The sequence below is a fragment of the Blennius ocellaris genome (assembly GCF_963422515.1).
Source record: "Blennius ocellaris genome assembly, chromosome: 8".
Taxonomy (NCBI): Eukaryota; Metazoa; Chordata; class Actinopteri; order Blenniiformes; family Blenniidae; genus Blennius; species Blennius ocellaris.
Window position 1 is genome coordinate 24766790 of NC_137657.1, and position 21968 is coordinate 24788757.

The following is a 21968-nucleotide window of genomic DNA, read 5'->3' on the forward strand; positions in this document are numbered from 1 at the left end:
TGTGTCTTGTCTGCTCCTTCAGTTTTAACAAAAAACATCTCCCATTTGAAATATGTCTCCAGTCATTGTATATCAGGCACTAGCCTTTAAATGTGTTTTTGGGCGGTGGGCTCTTGGTGAACCCTGCTGGTATTTTCAAAGACGTTTCAGAAGTTTTTTTTTTTTTTTTTTCTTGGTGTGTTTACTCTTTGAGTGGAGGACCAGACCATGTGTATCGCAGATCGGAAAGTTTATACACTGCGTTCGAATTTGCACACCACCTATTTTGATGTCTTAGCTCCCTCTTCCCCCTCGGTCTGATTGCAGGGCTTGTATAACTGTACAGATGATTGGGCTCCACAGACAGTATGACAGGCGACCACAACACAGCACACTCCAATGTCTGGTTCCCTGAATTTTACTCAGTTTTTAATTTTATTGCGGATGATTAAGGAGGCCTGCCCAATAATTACTCATGAAAAGCTCACCCAGCCATCTGTTTGGACAAACTGAGGTAGGTTTTGTGTGCTTTGCAGTTTCACAGTGTTAGAAACCTCATGTTTTCCCCGCTGAGGCTTGGCTTGGCTCTTGTTTCCCATCCCTTGACCAGTACTTCCTTTGGCTGGAGCTGGTGACCAGTTGCTGGCCTTCAGCTCCACATCTGACCTTCCTTACCCCTGCAGTCAGCACATGTTGGTCTCAAGCTTTGTTTGTCTGCTGTTTTGACAGACAGCACAAATTTCATGGGAAAAACCGTGGTCTTTACACATGGTACAGGTGGAAACTGGGCAGCGGCTGCAGACCTGCTCGCAGAAATCACCCATTAAATGCTCCGACATGATTTTCCTCTCCAGACGAGCTGTGAAATGGGACCTTGTTTCCTTGTCCGTCTCCTATGTTCTCCCCCAGTCCCCCTTGAGCAGAAGAAATTTGAACTTGTACATGATTTCTTGGCTGCATGCCTCAGTAGCATCTTCAGCAAACCAGTGCACAAAAAAAAAAAAAGGAAAAAGACGAAGTCCCTTAAGTGGGGTAGGGTGAATGCCCCAAGAACGATATGCTACAGTGACTCATGCAAGATTGCTTGTTATTGGAGACCCCAAGAGAGTGAGTAGGTGTCAGTTAATCAGGAACACAGCATGGAGCACTGCGGTCTTCCACGGGAGTCGGGCAACTACAAAGTGAGGGAAGGAGTGCTCCTAAAACCAGGCCGATGACGGCTCTGCCACGTAGCCCACTGCCGTTTTTAGACTCAACATCACAACTGCCACAGGTCCCCTGTCCCTTTAATTGATTCAACTAATTAAACTGTTGTCAGCACGGCGTCTCTGAACGCCATGTGTTCTTCTGGCCAGAAGGGAGTCCTGAAGGGGCCCACACCACTTCCTCTTCTCAGATTTAATTTGGCCAGTGGAGGACCGAGTGGTTGCTGAACTTCAAAAGTAGGTCTTCGGAAACCATAAGAGGCTTTCATGAGCCACCTAATGTAACGTTTTAATGAATTTACTTCATACTGTTATGTAATGTGTAGGCCTCGCACAGCAGCAGTGGGCATGGTGCGATGAGGCTCCAGCCAGTATTGAAAAACTCCAGAATGAGGATTTATTCTCTCGGTTGTAGACATGTACCACATTGTAAAAACATCTGCTTAGACCGTTTTCTCTGTTTTGGTGTCAATTAGAGTGGCATGAGGACTGTAGCGAGCCATGAAATTGTGGTGGAATCTCTTCTGCTCGTCTAAGTGAGAAACATAAAAAAGCGGCCCACGTCCTGAAAACTGCTCAGAGCCCTCATCAAGCACATAAAGCTGAGAAAAATAGAGTTGACATCCAAAGATCGGTTTGGGAATATGGATGAAGTCTACTAAGAAAAAGACAAATGGAGGAATGGCCCTTAAGTGGATTGGAATCGTTCTCACTTTCACATTTTTCACTTTTCAATCACACGTGCGTCATGCTGTATGTCAGTTGATGAGCATATGAACAAAGAACGTGGTGTTTTCGTGTGAACCTCATTTGTCTCTGGAGTGCCCCGTCTTCAGAGCCGGTGTGAGACTCGCACCGGCCTGAAACAGAGTTGTCTCTCTTGTGTTCAGCCCTCAGAATGTTGACCTGTGGTTGAAGCATCAGTCCCTCCTGGATCGGGTTTCAGCTACTGGGCAGGTCCCTGCTCACTGATCTATATCTTGTTGCCAGCCCCCCCCCCCTCTCATGGGACTCTAATGAAAGAGAAGGCTTAAAGCTCGGACCCATGTGTTGCAATGAAGGTCCCGTTAGGACATTTATCAGTGGCTTTTTTTTTTTTTATCTGTTGGAAATGTCAGAAACCTGATAAGCAGCCAAAATGTTATAGTATGTGTCCTTTAAAAGATCACGTCTGATTACTGTTATCCTCCTGTGTTCCAGATATCTCAATGCCATCCAGACTATGTGCCCCCACATCTTGCGTTACCTAACCACTGCGGTCATCACCAACAAGGATGTCCGTAAGCGCCGCCAAGTTCTGAAGGATTTGGTGAAAGTCATACAGCAGGTAAATAACGTTTTCAATTTTCACCAGTTATGAGGCAATGCTTTATGGAAGGACTATGTAACCCAATCGTGCTGCTGCCACTTTGTTGTCAGCACTTGGGCTATAGATCTAAACCAAGGGCTTGCACCCGTTTCTTCTGAAGAACAGCAGTGAGTCTGTAGCGTACGTGCACTCTCCACCAATGACAGTAGCTGCTTCGTGGATCTGAGCTCAGTTTCTGGTGTGCTATCAGTAATCACTAAAAGATGTTCTCTGTGGCCTCGGGTCAGGCTGGGAACCATTCATAGCATGGTTTAGAACCAGTTCAGAACCTGTTTTAACTCGAGCCCTTGTAAATTGTTGTGTTTATCTAGCTATTGTGCCCAGCAGGTGGTCTTTTTGACTACGTAGTCATTACTGTCAACAGCTAGAGAAAAACTTGGATTTCTGTGGGTTCTTTTGTTTTGTTTCAGGGTTTTTTTTTTTGAGTAAAATTTACATGAACTTAGCTTGGTTGGATCTGACCAAAAAGAAGAAGAAAAAAACAAAAAAATGGTTGACTTATTATAGTGATTGTGTTAAATCATGAGCCACATTTAGTCTGACTACAGTGCACGTCGGCTTTATTTTTCTGTAGTTAAACATTTTAAATAAAAAAATTTAAGGTGAGCATTGAATATGGAGGGTAAAGTACAGTTGTGTGTGTGTGTGTGTGTGTGTGTGTGTGTGTGTGTGTGTGTGTGTGTGTGTGTGTGTGTGTGTGTGTGTGTGTGTGTGTGTGTGTGTGTGTGTGTGTGTGTGTGTGTGTGTGTGTGTGTGTGTGTGTGTGTGTGTGTGTGTGTGTGTGTGTGCTTGTGCACATACATATGTGCATATCAGAACGTAAATATATAACACGTGTCAAACACCGGTGGCAGCGCTGTCCAGATTAAAGTGCAACCTGGAGATTTCATAGAGTTTGCATGTTCTCCTTGTTTCTTTGTGGGTTGTGGGAGGAAACTCGACAAAACGCGCAGACGTACTTATTAGGAACAACACTGCTTCTTGGTTGTCGAGTGAAAGTTTGATATCCCAAAAGTGAGCTTTTGAAACAATGTAATGGTTTTGAACCAAACTGTCAAACTGGTATAGTCATTAAGAAATTCATTCCAGCCCCACTCACAACATTTTCAAGTGAAAACCAAAATCTTTTGTTGCGTTTTGTGTGTTTGTATATGTGACAATGGTGCACAGCTTTTTGAGAATGGCTCTCGAGTTGAAACTAATGGGAAACTGTCTCCGCGTTAACGGGGGGGAAAACACAACTTTTCTGAAACACTTCTATTGCACATGCGCACCACGGTCATTGTAAGTATTTAATAGTTCTAGCTACTGCACATGCATGAGTAGATGGATAATAACAACAATCCCAGTCCATATTCTCCTGGGACTTGGTCATTTTACAATAGTCATACGGAATAACAATCCAACTTGATCGCCCGTCTATACTAATGTTTGTGTACTCGCCATTGTTGTTTATATCATACATGTTTATAGCATAAAAGCTATAAATTAAAATTGCACTTGACACTAAGATCTCCTGTTAGATATCAAATATATGTTGGTTGATGTAGAATCCACGTACAAGCAAAAACATTTTTGGACTCGTTGGTTAAAAACCCCAAAGAGAAACAAAACCAAAAGCCAGAAAACTGAACTTGAACTACGAAAGTTGGGCTCAATGTTAGAACCTTATTGCTTTTACAGCACACAGAAGTCTTTTTTTTATATATATATTTCAATGTCTGGTAGACTTGACTTTGCCACAGTGTTGCCTTTGTGTGTTTACTTGTGTTGTCAATGTGAATGAAATACAAGTAATGTACTGATTCATGCTCGGAAAGAACAAGCTCAAGAACGGCTTTACTGTACGTGTCCATGCTGTTTTTTTACTTACAATATTGGGATAAACTGCAACTCTACACCTTGGTTTTTCCAAGAAAGAGACATCACTCTCATGTTGGGAATGCAGAGGTCCTAGGCAAGTGGAAAATAGCATAACTACTAACCATAACTTGGATACAGTAGATATAGAAGAGGGAATGGGTGTCTCCAAGTAGGCAAAGCAATACTTTTAAATATTATTTCTCCCTTTCCCCATCCAGTGAATACACATTATGTAATATTGTAGACCACACCTGTGTTTATCTTAAACAGATATTCTAAGGTGAAGAGTCCATAGCTGATTTTTTTTTTGTTTTGTTTTATTAAAAGTGCCAGCATTTAAAAAAAAAAAAAAAAAAACTCCTTTTCACCTCTTTTATGATTGTGTATTTTGCATTGAATTCTGAGGTGAAAAAAGGTATTAATCTGTAAAATCACAAAATGTGGAAGAAGTGAAGTGCTGTGAATCCTTATGGATGCACTGTACACCTGCAAACAATTCTATTTACATACCTTATGCAATCGTGTACCCCACATTCAAAATGACAGAATAAAATTTTTTAAAGAAATGTGTGAAGATTGTGGAAAATAATTTAATCTACAAGGAAAGAGTGCTAAGACATTAATGATCCGTTTTCATGACGTTTCAAGTGAAACGTCATGTTTTACATTGTTTTACACACAGAGAACAATATGCTGTAAACATTAACGATGGTGAGTTCATAGATATTCACATGGAAAGATGCCAAAGTTGGATTGCTATTACAGGTGACCGGCAACTGCAAAAATCTCAAGTCCCAGGAGAATATGGACTGAGAGGCAGGACACTCTGGAGGCAAACATTGTTGTTATTGTCTGTCGACTTGTGCATGTGCAGAACTATTTACCATGGCCGTGGTGCACATGTGCATTTCAGAATAATTAAGTTTTCCCTCATTTACACAGAGACGAAGTTACAGCGTTTTTGAAACGTTTTTCTGGCATTACTTAATAAATGAAATAAACTTCTACTAAACCCACAATCACTCTTATACAAAAAAAATAAACGTGGAAACCAACCAAAAACGGTAGACTATACATTGGCAGCTACTGAAAACGGACACCAAATCTTGGTCAGATATCTGTAGCCAGCAGGATCGGAGTCATGTAGACAGTTGGCAAGGACACACAAATGCAGCTCATCTCACACCTGATGGTGTAATTTCCTGGTCTTCATCCCTGCTCCGGCAAATATTCAGTTTCTTTTGTTTTATCTTCATCTGATTTATGTTTTCGCTCTGCTCAAGTGGGAATCAAAGCCATTTCACAAGGTCACCCCACAAACTGATATACAGATTCTCTTAATATCAGTATGTACACCATATTCTTTTAGATTTAATGAACCCCTTAGAATATACCTGCGACCTCTGTTCCAAGATAATTTTCAAAATGTTGCCAACAAGTTAATTATTTCATGCTTTTACCATCAACATAAATAAGGTTGGGCTTTTTTCCAAAGATGTACAGCAACTTAAATGACATCCTCGTGTAGGTGCAGTCGGAGCTAATAATGGATTCTTTTTCCCTCCTTAGGAGTCTTACACCTACAAAGATCCCATCACAGAGTTTGTGGAGTGCCTCTACGTGAACTTTGACTTCGACAGCGCTCAGAAGAAACTCAGGGAGTGTGAGTCGGTGAGTAACCACGTCTGCAATCGCTTTCGCTCCGTCCTGTTTTCCCCCCCCCAAGCTGTGAGAAGCGGCGGTCAGTGTGGGGTTGGTGTGCCTCTCCATGACCGTGCAAGAGGTCTCCCGAGTAGCTCTGGTTCAGCGGCGAGGTCTCACTCCTGAACTTTCGAACAGAGGATGGTAGTAAACACGGTCAGTCATCATGTGATCTCTGCCTGACCTCTCTGCCTGCTCACACAGCGATTGTGTTCGCCGGAGTTGTGCGTGGGTTCAGACAGAGCAGTGACAGTCTGAGCCTTGTCAGATTGAGAGGTTTCCTCGGACAGCATATGACTCAGGCTTCAGTCACATTTTACTATGGCCTGTAATTGACCCATCAGGCTGGTAGTTAACAGTGAAAGCTTTATAAGCAAAAGTCTCCGCGGAGGCGTGCAGACACTTGTTTTAAGAGCGAGATCAGTCACAGCGCCACTATTTAAAGCATTTATGTCAATTCAGGTTTGTAATGGCTGAACGTAGCTGTCCTCCTTGATGGGAAAATAGAATGTCAAAAGTGTATACTCTTTATCAATAACAAGGCCGTACCCAAAAGGAACATTAAGAAAGAGTCTTGTTGCAATTTGAATAATTTTGTTTATCTTTTAGTAAACTAGTAATTTTGTCCAAACTGGTAGTTTTGTCCAAACTGCCTTTTATTGTGCTCAATCTGTTCTATGAAATAATCTGGATAACAATCATAACTGGATAATGAGTGAAAACTAATTGTTGGGTTCAGTTCATTATAAGTAGCTCTTCTTAGTATATACGTTTTCCTTTGTCTATGCAATATTAAAGGAAACGTTTTTTATACTTGACAATTTTTGTCAACGCTGAATCAACGTCTCAGTTAAGCGTCTTTCAATTTAGAATGAGGTCTAAAATGACAACGCAGCAAGAATATACAAAAACATTAAACAAAATAACATCTATTGATAAAATACCACAAACTGCGTCAGGTCCCGTTTAAATGACAAACATTCAAGTGAAAATGCATCGTTTTTGCGCTTTCGTTTTAGAAAAGTTTTGTTTCTGCAACAATGTTTCTAAAATGATGTCGTTCTCATGTTGGGCCACTAGTGGGTGCTGTTGGTTGTTTTTGCAATAAAATCACACACGTCTGTGCTAAACGATGCGCTATAGATCTTAACAGTGGCAAGTATACAAACATTCATGTGGACAGATGGTGAAGTTGGATCGCTATTCTGGGTGAGTCAACTATGAAACCACCAAGTCCCTGGAGAATATGGACTGGGAGCCATGACAGTCTGGTACATTGCAGTTACTGTCCATCTATTTGTGCATGTGCAGAAGAACCTACTATAATGGCTGTTGTATGCATGTGCAGTGTTTTCCCCATTTCCACAGAGAGTGAGCGAGAGACAGAGTCTCTGCATTTTCAAGAAGTTCCAAGTTAGGATGTGTTTTCAAAACGTTGTATTTTCAGTGGCTCCGAGCACCATGGTTGTGTAAACGGATACCCACAATGGTCCAAACATTTTCAGTATTCGCTTGAAAACGTTTTTGTTCAAATGGGGCTTCCGTAATTACACCACATGTTAAATGAACTTCTCTTAAACACTTTTATGTTCAGTAAAGGGGTGCTTGATTACATCCCAGCTGACCATGAGCAAAGGCAAGGCACCCCTGGACATGTCACCAGTCCATACCAGGAGGACACAGAGCGACGCGCACACACACACACACACACACACACACACACACACACACACACACACACACACACACACACACACACACACACACACACACACACACACACACACACACACACACACAGACACAGACACAGACACAGACACACAGACACACACACACACACACACACACAGGCATTAGTTTGCCTTAAAGGTCCCATATTGTGCAAAATTCACTTGTAATGGTTCTTTTAGGAGTGAGTTTTTTTTTTTTTTAGAAATGTCTACACATATTACTGTGTACTGTGTATATGTATGTGTATGAAGCCACAGAAGTGCAGAAACCTTTAATAAGTGTCTGCTCATGCAAACAAGTTATCCCTTTACGGTGTGAACTGGGGAAATAGCTTCTCCCTGGAGTAGTTGACACTCTCTATGACCTCCCCACAGGTAAATGAGCTCTGCTCTCCGAAATTACATGCGGGGGCCATTTATTCTCCTCACAAATGCTACCGGAAAACAGACATGGAGTAGGCGTGGACAGACACGGCTTGGAGCATTTAAAACTACAGAAACAGAAATGGCCTGTTCTCCGTAGAGCTCACAAGAGGAATTTCTAGACTTTAGGAATCAGGATCAAGGCTGGATTTTTCGGAAAATACACATAGAATACAACATTGTGGGCATCTTGACTCATATGTGAAATTGATTTAAAAAAACCCAAAACAAACTGACATATAACTACAGTGGATATTAGGCTTATTAAATGGAATCCGTGTAAACCAACTTTGAGAATGTTGCTGTACAAGCCAGAATACGGGGAGGCCATCTTCTATTCAGTTTCTCACTTCCCCGCTGTCGGTGTATGTGAATCCCTTCACGACCACCTGTAAATCAGAGGATCCAGTGAGACTCCGCTGGCTGGGTTGTGTGAACCGTATCCCCCCGTGGATGTGCTTGTGAGAGACAAACACGGCAGGAACCAACTCCTCGAAAAACCTGTTTTATCACACTGCTGGAGGTCAGACGCTCTGCAGGTTATCTTGGAAGAATGCATCTACTCCGAACCAATCCGACAGTATGATTGCCAATGTTGTGACAGAACACTCATCATTATTGGGGTTGGTTTTATTCTGTGCATGCTTCTGCTGTCTTTGTGCTGCAATTCTAATAAATAGGCTATTAAGTGGGTTTTCTCTCATGATTGTGTAACTGTCCTGGGACCGAAAGCAAAAATAGAAGGGGCCAAACAAAAACAATAACACTTCTTTATGGTAGATTGCATTTATAGGCTGGGTACATGGATCCTGGACACATTTAGTGGACAGCAATCAAATTTAAAGAGAGCAGGTGTCCTGGCTGAGTGCTGTGGTGCATGTGTATTTTTGCGTAATCCGATCCTCAAGTTGTTCCTCTGCATACGCGCTGTAATTTGGCTTTCCCAAATGACTTGATAATTTGGAGCTACACAGGAATAAAAAAGCCAAACTCTGGGTTGTTTGGCCCCCTTTTCATCTTTCGCCTCCTGACGATAAACGTTGAGAATGAAAAACATCTGTCCCCATCAAATGGCTCTTTCCCAGGAGTAAATGTTTATAACTCATGTCAGCGGTTTACTGGAGCTTCCATTTCACTTTAACCAATTCCTTTTTTTGTGTGTTTTTTTTTTGTTTTTGATTCACTAATACAGAGAGTCACCAGCAGTCCAAGTCACTGTTAAACAAATGAGGAAGTTACAGCTGAACTCACTAGCCAGATTTGTTTTTACTTGTTTTATAACCTCGAGATTTAAAAAAAGAAAAAAAAAAAAAAAATCTGGTCAGAAAAAGAATCAAACATGTGCCAAGAGAAAATGAGAACTTTTCCTGTGAGGAGGCCTCCAGAGGCCATCTCCAACTGATGACACGTACTGTCAACAATATTAGAGCTGGATCCCATTTCAGCGAAGACGTGACACACGCCCTCAATCACTGACCTTGTTAAACACATGCGTGCACTTTGTTTTTAGGGAAACTCTCTGGCTTGGTCTCGACCTCACCTCGCCGGGCTGTTTACAGAGTCTCCTCTCTGCTTGAAACAGATGCGCCGTCTGAGGTCATAGCCCACGCTATTCCAGGTGGTTTTAACACTCGTCTACCTGTCAGTCCTATCAGAGCATGACCAGTAGGCACAGAGACCCTCTTTTGACCTCTGCCAATTCACAAGCAGGTCTAACGAGGTGGGTGGTTCCTAAAACGTTTTAAAAGCACCTTTAATACATTACCTGTGATGGTCTGCAAACATTTTGCCCTAAATGCTCTTGTTTGAAGTTGGTGAATTTTTTACCTTGTAGAAATTCACACGTGCTTCTTTTTAAAAAACAACAAAAAAAACATATTTCAGAGCTAAAGAAATGCTTCGCAGACCGTGGCGGTAAACTGATGGCTCTTGCATTTGTGATGCATCAATTTTGTGCCATTGACAAGAGTGTCACACATCTATTTGCTGATTGCTATAATAGCAAGATATGGGTATTGACTTTGGTTTACTGCACCCGCAACAAAAGTTTCAGCCAAGTTCTTTCTTATGGTTTAAACTGTCCCATTCAAGCTGCTTTCTTTTTTTCTTTCTTCCATTTTACCGCTCCACCCAAATCTGGAATCACTGTCAGATGTTAGTTGCTTGCAGGTCAAAGAATGAGACCATGGCTAAAGGTAGGCCTATACTTTACAGATTGTGCATAAAAAAGGGCTCCTCGGACCCTTCTAGGAATTTATTTGAAAGCGTTGCGACCTGAATCCCAGATCACAATAATTAGGGCACTTAACTGTTCAAAGTTTATCAGCCTTAGATAAGCATTGTCACAGCTGTAAGTTGCGTTGCCTGATAGCGCCATGTAGTTGGGATTTATTCACCCAGAACTCTGATCAGATAGCAGCAAAGGCACACAAAAGGAGCTGGTATAGCTTGACGAACTTCTGGAGATGGAGGCCTGTGAAGTGAAATAGCTCTCACTGCGGAGCTGGAATGCAGTGAGAGATGTGAGCATTTCACACAGGGGTACCTCTGGGGCCATACCCGGGTCATGAACATTTACAGTAGATGAATTAGCCATATGCAGCCGTGTGGAAGAGCCCGTGAGCGAGGCCGTATTTCTTAATGCAACAAGTCGCAGGTGATGCCGCACATGGACGCATGAAAAGACTTGCTCTCATCTGTGAGTTTATTTGGATGGGTGCTGGAGCAGTTGTTGGATGACGGTAGCTGTGAGATTTGGCGACGCTGCACTGGGGGGGGAGCTGAGGCAGAACCACCAGACCAGATGACCGGTGATAAGTCGCTGACAGCGCGGTCATCTCGGCGGTCGGCTCTGTTCTTTCTCCATTGTCTCATGTGGCGATTGGAGAATTTTGAAGACGTGTGGCTGATTTGGAGCACCTCAGATGGCCCGAGATCGCCGCCTCGTTTAGGGAGCTTTCTGTTTTAAAGCCCGTGCCAAAGTAAACCTTAAACTAAGAAGAAATGCAGTCAGCAAGGCCTTCCATCTACATTTACTGAACCAGAAACAAATTGGATTTTAGGTTCAGCGATTTATTCCTTCACTTTGTCTTTAAGCTGAAATAAAGTAAGACGTGACTCACTGAAGGTTGAAAAGCTTAAACCTGAACTTTTCATCAGCCTGAGTTGTCTTAATTTCGAACCCTCGATTATTGTATTTCAGATTTAGGTTATGTAGAACCTGTCACTAAATGGCAAGCTGTCGTGTTCTGGACACGTCGCATTTGGTCTTTAAACACATCATGAGATATTTTACCATTTTTAAAGAAGACTGAGACAGACTTGTGGTTTTATTTGTATTTTTATGAGTTTCCCATGCTTCTGCGAAAAGCAGAGGGCAGTGCGTAGCGTCCATACACCCTGCCTTATGCCTACTGTAGACCCAAGGACCAAGCTCGCTGTGTGCCGCACACATGCTCTGTTAATAAGTATGTCAGTATCACATTTTGCATGGAGCATTGTTGGCGTGCGAGTCCCAAACCTCTTTAGCATGGATCACGGCTCTGAGTGAAGTCCCCCTGGATTCACTGAGCGACATCGGGCTACCTCGGCTGGTCCAAATGTCTCTGGCGATTAAGTTGCTGGTGTGGACAAAGTTGCTTTCACCTCATCCTTGTATTTTGTCAGATTATAGTTTACAGTCTGCCTTATTTTGGTCATTCTAATATTAATCAATCTCCAAATCGATTCATAGCTCGTGTGCCATTGTCGCTGCCGATATTTCCAATGTCTCGAAATACTTGCCGGGTTTAATTGGGATATTTTACATTGTGCAGCATTGAACCCGATACTGGCATTGATGAATCCCTAATGAATGATACTTGTACTAGTAATACTAGTGTTTTTATTGGATTTTAGAATTTTAAACTAAAGTTAATAATTGCACATCATATTATAAATAAAAAAATATGTAATTATTGTGTTTTCTAGGTTCTTGTGAATGACTTCTTCCTGGTCGCCTGCCTGGAGGACTTCATCGAGAACGCCCGCCTCTTCATTTTCGAGACCTTCTGCAGAATTCACCAGTGCATCAGCATCGGGTAAGCCATTTCCTTCTCCAATCCAGACCAGACATTTTGCAAGCCGTCAGCTTCTCATCGAGGCTGCTCAAGCATATTGGACTGGAGAATTCAGACAGATGTCTCCAAAGACTTCCGGGAAGTGGCGTTTGTGATCCTCACAGTTTGTAGGCAGTCCACAAGCAGGAAGTGAGAACAGCAGCTTTGTGATTAGTGGAAGTTCCCTCTCAGGTAAGTGTTTATTGGCCTATCCACACATGGCCATGCCGACCCCACACATCTCGGGGATTAAGTATTATGAGTTTTAACTGCTTCCAGGTCCCCACGGGTTGCTCTGCTTACTAAGAATTTGAGGACCACCTGTCTGAGGCCAACGCACAGACAGTTCGCTCCCAGGAAAAGGTCAGGGTTGAGGCGGCTTTAGACGTTCCCAGCTGCTTCAGCACACAGAGTCATTTCAGCTCTTCTTCTCCAGGGGTAAACGGAGGTCAGAGGGTTCCTTTCAGGTCTGGAAGCGTAATCTTAAGGTTGCTTCGGTTAAAATAAAATTGACTTTGGATACATCCCCACAACCAAGAACTTCACTAAGTATTGATTATATTGAGCGTTATTGGAGAGAGGAAAAACAACATTGCAATTAAGAGAGATTATATGACTTACTGCTCACCAGTAATAAAGCTGGAGTATTCAGCCTTCTAGACCATATCTGTTTGGTATGTTAATCCTAGTTAAGACCAATTTACCAAACAAATTTCTCTTTCTTTCATGGAGAACAACAATGCCCCTCTGACATGTGTATGCCAAGCATTTGAAAGAATGTCTGGGTTTTAAATATTGTCCACAAGCACACAATGCTTGGTCCAAGCAGGGAGTGAATTACTTCTGTTGACACGAAAATGATTGCATTGACTGTTATATAGAGCCGTGGAGGTCTGTAGTCAAGGTTGAACTGTGGAACATGATCAGGCCCTGTCGAAATCTCCAATTGCAGATTGTCTGGAATTGATTAGGAGTCCTGGTTCTTTTTGGCAGACTTGCTGCAATTGGATCCATTTACTTGTTAGGGACCACAAAGGTTAGTGGCAACACTGAAGGAGGAAGTCGGAGCAGTGATTTCTCCCTTTTTCACCTTTTTTCCATGTCCTCTACTTTCCTGTTTGTTGAGGTTTTTGAGCCGGGAACACAAATAACAGGACCTTTTTGGAGGGTGGGGGGGATTTCCACATCAATTTTTTTTTTCAGGGGATTGGGAATGCTGATTCATAGAGCCGGTCTATTTTTGATCGACACCCAAATTCAAATTCATTCAGGCCTCTCCCCAGAAGCCCTCTGTGCCCAAGCATGGACTCGTAATGAATTTGATGCCTGTTTTTAATGAGGACATTTTTTACCGCTGGCGGCCATGATGGTTTCACAGATATTTAGCTCGCCTTTTGCCCACAGCTGGGACACAAAAGTAGACCAGAAGCTGGCTTAATTTAGTTATTTTATGCAATAAAGTCTTATGCAAAACATTCTGTAGGCAGTGGAATTATTTTGATCCAGCTTGCACCATTTGGAATAGTCTACACACACACACACACACACACACACACACACACACCCTTTTTGTCTAGACTTTTCGATGTCCCGGGTGTATGTGTTTCCAATTTAGCTTTGTTTTTCTCTGTCTGATTTACAAGGTTTATTTCCTTAGTCCGTCCACAAGAGTTTCAGTGGTCCAACCCTGGTCTGACCTCACATGCACATTTGTCCTTTGACATTTCGAGTAAACGCTTGAGACGTGATCATTTGGCCCGTTGCTTCTTCCCCCCCTCCACATCACTCGCTGTATTTGTACACAACGGCTCCCTGGCAGCAGGAAGAAACGTCTTGTGTATTTGGATCTCACACTGAAGATCTTTCCACCTCACAATTGAGTCATTAAAACGACCACACAATCATTTCGGTTTCCCCGAAAAATCAATTTTACCCCAAGCCGAAGGCGAGGCTGCTCCAAATGGCTCGGAGTCTCCCAAATGCTATCATATGTTAGTGTTTAACAATGCCTTCATTTTGGGCCAGCCACGTTAAGAAGGGGACTACTTTGGAGAAGAATCCCCCTTCCTCCTCTCTCCTCTAACTGAGTTAGACCCCAATGTCTGACCCCTATCTCCAAGTGTGAGGTTGGTATTGAGACTCGCAGGAGTCCCTTAGCCTGAAGTCGAAAAGCTGCGGAGCCAGAGTGAGTGAGGGGTCAAAATGAAAGTGATCCCTCTCCCCCAAGGAACAGGATCATGCTTGTGTAAAGTAAAACCAGTCATGGAGGTTGTCTGCTTGGCTTAAGGGCCAAAGGATGTCAATAGTGGAGGTTGTTTGAGTCCGACCCATTCCCCGCTCTCTCTGTCTCGCTCTCATCTCCCTCCACTTCCGTTCTTTTTTTTTTTTTTTTCTTCCCCTCTCTGAGGTCTTAGTAGGCCTAGCTGTTAAACAACTCTCTCCGAGACAATAAGATAAAGTAAACCTGCTCTGATATACAAATGTGCTTCCTGGGAGGAAAACATTGCCAGACTTTATTTTATAAATTAGATTAGAGAGCTTTGGCTGGTACAAGCTCAGGCCTTGGGCCTTTTGGGGCACTCTGCGTTCCTGCATTATGCTGCACGGAGCAGGTTGTGAGGGTTAGGGGTTACTTTGAGTCCCCAGTGAGGAAACCAGATCATGTTTGTTTTGATCACCATATCTGACCTGGACTTGACTGACATGTGCCCCCACTTTGGTGAATTGTCAAACAAAACACCCACAATACCCCTGTGCAGCAAACGCTTAATCACTGGGGTTAAATCAGATCACCAATTTCATTCAAATCCCATGATTACTTGATTGTAAAGTAAATAAGAGGAGTGGGTGTCTGCATTTCAAGAAGTGTTACGGAGAAGTATTCACTGAGTACTGTTGAGGATGCTGGAGCCCCATGCTTCTGGTAGCACCATTACACAGGAGTTGTAGTGGTCTTTAATTCAGTCTACACACTCAAATGTACAACTAATTACATACTGAGGAAGCCAAAACTCACACAAATGAGCCTGGTTGGTCAGTTGGTTCAACCCTCAAACAATCTGCTAGCCACTGCAGCAGTGTGCCACCTTACCACAGATCAAATATGATCAAACTATTGTGCAATAGTTGTGATGGTTCCATACTTTCTGGAACCGCAGAAATAGGTTTACAGAATTGTTCAGGGAAAGGTTAAAGCTGAACGTATTCAACATTCATTCGTTTCTTGTTCCAATTGCTCCTAATTAAAATAGCTTTTTCAATTGTATAATGTCATGTATGCGTGGTTTTTATTGGAATAAACAGTTAGAGGATTAAAAATGAATATTAAACACTCACCACAGGACGCATTTCCTGTAGTAGTTTTTGATGTCTTTAAATTCTTTTAAAGTGTCCAACAGCACAATAATGCAGACCACACTGAATGGACACAAATATCCAAGCCATTGCCTTCATCATGTGTTTACTGACCCAAATCAAATCTCTGTCTCTATTTGTTTTGTAATCAAACCACAAACATATGTGCACAAGAACAATACGCGATAAAAAAGCTATTACCAATTGCAAATTCACAGACATTAATATGGACAGACAACAAAGTTGGATTGCTATGACGGTGAGTCAACAACAAAACTCTAGTCCCAGGAGGACATGAACTGGAAGTTGTGACACTCTGGAGGCAAACATTGTTGTGATGCATGTGCAGAAGAGCCACTTTACTACGGGTGTATTCTGCACGTGTAGTAGCAGCGTTGCAGAAAAGTTGGAATTAACCGCCATTTTCCACCGTCGTGTATACGGCGCCTGACTCGAAGAACGCCTCATCAGCCTGAATTCAGTTTTGCTTATTATTAACAAATCATCAATTCCTGATTTTCTCTTCTACGAATTAGCCAAAATGCATTATAAGTGCATGTCCTTGAATCATTTGCTTTACATCAGCGGGTTTCTGATCCCTTGGGGTAAAAATCCTCCACGTTAACTTTTGTCACTCTACGATCCCGGACATGTGTTATCCATCACGAGCTGAACTTGCGTCATTAGGCAGCCAACACTTTTCCAAACTTGTTAGGTTCCCAATAATGATCCAGAGTAGCAATTTTGTTGTCATGCATCATTTTCCATAGGTTTGATGGGCCGAAGCGTAATCGGCTGTCTAGCAGGGCGCAAGCGCTACAAGGTTCGTCATCATGAGTGGCAGGTTCATCCGTTTTTCCCTCCTCTGGGCTGCAGGGATCCTCATGGATCTCCTCACAACGGTTGTTTTTCAGTGTTGCTATTCATCCCTTTCCTCGCTTCAATGTGGTGAAAGTGTTGAGGGATGTGCACTGTCACTGGGAGACCGAGCCTTGTTTCCCTCATTATACTGAGGTAATTCTTTTTTTATTTGTTGTTTATGCTCTTAATGCCCCATCCAGACGTTGACATCATCTCGTTTGCCCTCTTTATGTGGTTCTGCCACCATTCGACCAGCATTCATGGGTTAGAAAGTGGTAACCTTTTTTTATCTTCCTGTTTGAGCCTCGAGGTAATACAGACATATCACAAATCCCAAATAAGATGACTCCTCGCGAAAAGAATGCGTTAAATAAGCCCCTGAGAGCGACAGGCGAAATCGGTAATAGTGGTGGGATCTGTTTGCAGAGCCATGGCGTGAGAAGTCGTGTGGCTTGAGTAGATTCTAGCTTACTCACCCAAGGACTTTCACAAAAAAAGTGATTAATGGATCAGGAAGTGATAATTAGTGGAGTAAACTGTTTTTATACAGGCATTGTAACCTCAGGTTTTTTGGGGATTTTTCCCCCCCCTGCAAACATACATAAACCCTTAAGACCTACCATGTTGGTGCCAGGGTTTGTTGTTTTTTGTTTTTTTTTCTTTCTCCACCAAATCTTTTGAGATGAATAGTGAGGTTTCTGTGGATTCTGTGGCTATTTATTGGGGCCCTTATATGAACTGTGCCGGGAGTTGGAGGGTGGTGGGGGTCAGACAGGAGGAAGAGAGCAGGAAACAGTGGGGGATGGGGAGGTTTAGTTTGGGATATCAGGAGGGGGGGTCTAGTTATTTTGGAAAGCCACAAGGGAAACCAGCTGCAGCGGGGAAAAGTTTGGATCAAAGAATGCCAACCACCTTTGCGCTGCTTGTGACACATCTACGTTTGACCGTATTAAAGAGCCGCCTCGTCTCCACGCTGGCTTTCATTTGGAACGGCATGCAAGGAGGAGATGAAGCTGCCAGGTGAGAGGAGCGCTCACCTTGGACGGAGGAACAAAAACCAAAAGCTGAAGGGAACCGCAGAGGTTCACGACATGGGGTCGTCCCCACACTTATAATTGACTAATGCACACAAGTCTGTAAATCAAGCTCCCATTAGCACAGGACCATTAGAAGTGTTTTTGGGTGTGCTTTTTCTTGCCCCCGGCACAATACGTGGGCCATTTATTAACGTTGAGAAATGGAAATGGCAACTAATGTGCACCATTCATCATACTGCAAATAGTATCAGGCATCATTTGGAACTCTTAAATGTTTCATGCATGAATCGACACAGATGGCATTTTAATGTAATTGTTCTCTTTGTGGTTTGTATTGTACTGCACTCATAATAGTGAGGGAGCTCAGCAGGTTTTGCTGTTCAGCAGGTGTATTTTTTATGATGGATGTGGTACAAATTTAACTGTAAGCACTTTGACCATAAACTCACCACGATTAGTGTTACTTACTCAGATAGTAGTTATCTTAAAAACCAGGTGGGATTACAGCACTGTCATGTGGGTTTTATCAGCCGACATAATGGCTGGGACACAGGTGCTCTGGATACATTGTCTGATAAAGGATTTTGTTTTTCCTCACAAGCGTGCAGACAAAATCTTCATTGGCAGGTTCTTACCTGGTTTTATGATGTTTATGTGTCAGTGGGCTTCGTTTGTGTGCCGTCTAAAGGCTAAGCTTTTCTGAAATAAAAGTGCAAAACCGATGCGTTTTCACTTGAAATGTTTTCATGTAAACAGGGCCTGAGTTCCCAGGCACGGCCTGAGGATGGTGAGATGTTGAGTGATGATAGTCTGACGCCTCACCAAACACATCATGATTACAACTCTCTAATGTATTTTTTTTTATGTATTTCTCTAGTGGTTTAAAAACAAAACAGGTTAGAGCTTCTGTCCTCTCTGTTTCCTCACAGCATGCTGGCAGACAAACTGAACATGAGTCCGGAGGAAGCTGAAAGATGGATCGTCAACCTCATCCGCAACGCCAGGCTGGACGCCAAGATAGACTCCAAACTGGTGAGACCTTGTGTCACCTTCTCCAGCTAACTCCCGTGCTTCTCTGATGCAACTGACCTGTTGGTTTGTTCTCTTGGAGATCAAGATGCTGACGGTATGATAGCGGGGCGTTTCTTCGATATCGAAGGTTTTTTTTCAGAGACTCTTCGTGAGGCTTTGTGTGGAACCTGCATGTTTTGGCGTTCACATCCCAACAGCTCTCTGTAATCAGCAAATCACAGCCCAGACCTCCAGAATGACATAGAATTATGTGGATGTGCTTTACAGTAGAAATGAACAGGATCTTCAGGTTGGCGTTTGTCGAGTGGCGCATCTGCGAGATGAAACACGGTTGGCTTATTAAGCATTGTCGTAAGGCTGTTGTCCATTTTCATCCATTCTCCTTTTTTTTTTTTTCTCTTTCCTTCGCAGGGCCATGTGGTCATGGGGAACAACGCCGTATCACCTTATCAGCAGGTGATCGAGAAGACCAAGAGCCTCTCGTTCCGCAGCCAAATGTTGGCCATGAACATTGAGAAAAAGCAGGCCCACAACAACCGAAACGAGGTGAGTCGCGCACGAACTGAACGCACATCATCAGCGACTCCTTGAAACGATGCAAACGGAGAAGGTCAACTCGAACTGCAGGGAGTTCAAAGCGCCTCAAACGATCGTCGCAAGAGAACAAGGGTAAAGAATGTTGATGAACAACCATCAACAAAAGCTCCCTTTACACGAAATAAGCCAGTAAGAGCAAGTTTAACGGAGCTAATGCTTTCATCCCTCCATTGCCCTTCAGAGGCCTAATGACAAGGTAGAGTCCAAACAACCATAAAACGGGGCCCGAGTTGGGTGAGTCAGCTCAGCAGCGTAAATAAGGTGGACCCTCACGCCGGCTCTGGGTGAACATTACTCAGAGCCTGGAGTTCCCTGCACTTTAGGACCCGCTGCAGATGTCTGGCTCAGGGTCCAGTCATCCCATTTAAAGTCTGTTTTTGATGTTGACCCTGAGCGTTGTCCTGGTATGTAGGCCGCTCCACAGAATGTCATAATAAAGCACACGATCCCAGCCCGAGCCGTCGCCTTGAAGATTTGACACGCGTCAAAGCAGATTGATGGGTGCGATGCCTCACCCGGCACCCGAGAGCTCCGAGGCCGTGGAGTTACAACCGGCGCGTTAAATGTTCACCGTTTAAACTGCAGTTCTCCAGTGTCTTTTGATGTACTCGACGCACTCCTCCCCATTGTTTGAATATCTACTGCAGGAGTGCTGCCATAACCCGTGCCCTTGTAAAAGAAGTACGAGCCCCCCCTCATTAAGGAGTTTTTGTAATTAGACAAAAGAGGCTGCAAACAGCTCACAGAGCAGCGCCATCACATCCTGCTGTCCTCAAGGCTACAAATCACTTGCATATAGAGAACATTTACTGGCTGCCATCTGGGCCGCCTGCTTAGGGTCCCTGTCAGCTCTCGCAAACCACCCAGCGCTCACCCAGCAGAACACACACATTACACACTCCCGGCACGGCAAACGCGTCAGCAGTCTAACTGCTTGCACATGTACGTCAACTTTTTTTTCTTCTCGCATTTCCCACAATCAACGACCAAAAATGTTGTGTTTTGATCGGCCCCAGCGATCCGAGCACGGCCTAATTCAATGTTTTCTTCATGCTTCTCTTGCAGACACCAAACTGGGCAGGTCAGGAGGCCGGCTTTTAAACGTCAGCAGTGAAGACGGACCTTCCCGCTCGCGGCGCTCCGTCTCCATTCTTTTTTCCTCCTGCACTTGTCTCTCAAGGAGCACGGCACTCGCTTTGCACTTGGTACAAGTCATCAGCAGTTCAATAAAAGTGACCAACAAAACCATTTTCACCCATGATTGCCTTATTTCTGGACATTACAAATGGCGGCTGAGGTTTGAGTGGTGGGGCTTTTTTACATCGGTAATACTTGATGAAGTTTTAATGTGCACATTGAGTCACTGAGCGGGGACAGTTAAGACGGCCGTTTGCGATGCGGCTCATGTGTGCCGCTGTAATGATGAATGGCTGTTTAGTCTGTTGGTTTTATGGTGTTTTAGTGGTTGGCTTCGGCGTGGCAGGCAGTCTCGCTGAGCGGGACGTCAGCTGGCGGGGGCAAACGGAGGTGATGTACAGTTACTAGTGGTCACACACTCTGCCAGTCATCCTGCCCGTCGGACGACATGAGGGAGCCATAAAGAACCATTAGCCAGACGGACACAATCTTTTTAATGTCCCGCTCCACCCCCGCTTTTCTCCGCTCTCGACCCTCTCATAACTCAGCCATTTGACTCTCCCTCCTCTGCACCCTCCTTTATTGCAGCTATGCACAAACAGGCTTTCATCTCTGTATTTTGCCTTTTAATTTGCTCCTCGCATGTGATTTAACAACAAAACAAGGATTTAATCTGAACTGCACCTGCTTATGTCGGGTTTAAATTCAAAGGATATTGTGCCACCTGTGTGTGGGTTTGTGTCACACACACACACACACACACACGGGGCTTCCTAAAAGAAGAATGAAACTGTTCCATCCAAAGAAGCAGCACAGACCAATAATAGGTGCTTTTCTCCTCTTTACTTTTTCCGTAGTGCGTCACAGAGCCGCTCGGTTGATAAACATAAGTGCGCTGTGTACAATAGAGGTGAAATAGGAAAACCTGCTTTCTCGGTGGATTCCCAAAGTATACAGTACATAACAATTTATTCAGTATAGTTTTTAAATAGACCAAACCACAGCTAGATATTGTGACATAGTGAACAGAGACAGATGTACAAAAACTAGTGTTCCTCTTGTGTTTCAGAAAAGGGTCTGGACACCCGCCGCTCCTGTTAATATGTACTTTCACTTCCGTTTTTATATTTATTCAGTATTTCACTGAATAAATTTACTTCGATCTGCCATCCAGCTTTGTCCTTTTCAACCCCAATCCTAATCCATCCATCGATAAATCAGCCAATTGTGTTTTTTTTTTTTTTTTTGTCTATTTTGATTAAATTTAATTACATTTCTTGTTCAGTCCCAATAAAACAGTATCGCACGTAACCTAATTATGGTCCAGAAAGATTGGAAGTCATTTTCTCAGGCTGGACAACCCACATTTCTGTCTCAACATTTGAGTGTTTTTGTAGGAATTTGAGGTCGACACAAGAAGCTAGACCTTTGCTGGGCAGTGGTGGGAGAGTTTAAGGAAACAAAGTTCGAAGCTGAAGTTAGCTGGTTTAAATCCCACTGCCATGGGTCAACAACTCCCAAATCAGATGATGAAAAGCAAAATTAGCTGATCTATTTTTTTTTAAAGTTTCGCTCTGTTG

The 21968-nt window shown here is 43.3% G+C and overlaps 1 protein-coding gene across 1 annotated transcript in view; it reads left to right on the forward strand.

Moving 5' to 3' along the window:
• eif3ea (eukaryotic translation initiation factor 3, subunit E, a) overlaps positions 1 to 20505 on the forward strand; it is a 32325-nt gene extending 11820 nt beyond the window's left edge. Inside the window, exons 8-13 of the mRNA XM_080500416.1 lie at positions 2385 to 2511; positions 5986 to 6087; positions 12243 to 12352; positions 18552 to 18654; positions 19066 to 19200; positions 20317 to 20505. Coding sequence (XP_080356542.1) covers positions 2385 to 2511; positions 5986 to 6087; positions 12243 to 12352; positions 18552 to 18654; positions 19066 to 19200; positions 20317 to 20352 — 613 coding nt within the window. The 3' untranslated portion in view covers positions 20353 to 20505. The remainder of the gene's footprint in view (positions 1 to 2384; positions 2512 to 5985; positions 6088 to 12242; positions 12353 to 18551; positions 18655 to 19065; positions 19201 to 20316) is intronic.
• The last annotated feature ends 1463 nt before the right edge of the window (positions 20506 to 21968 follow it).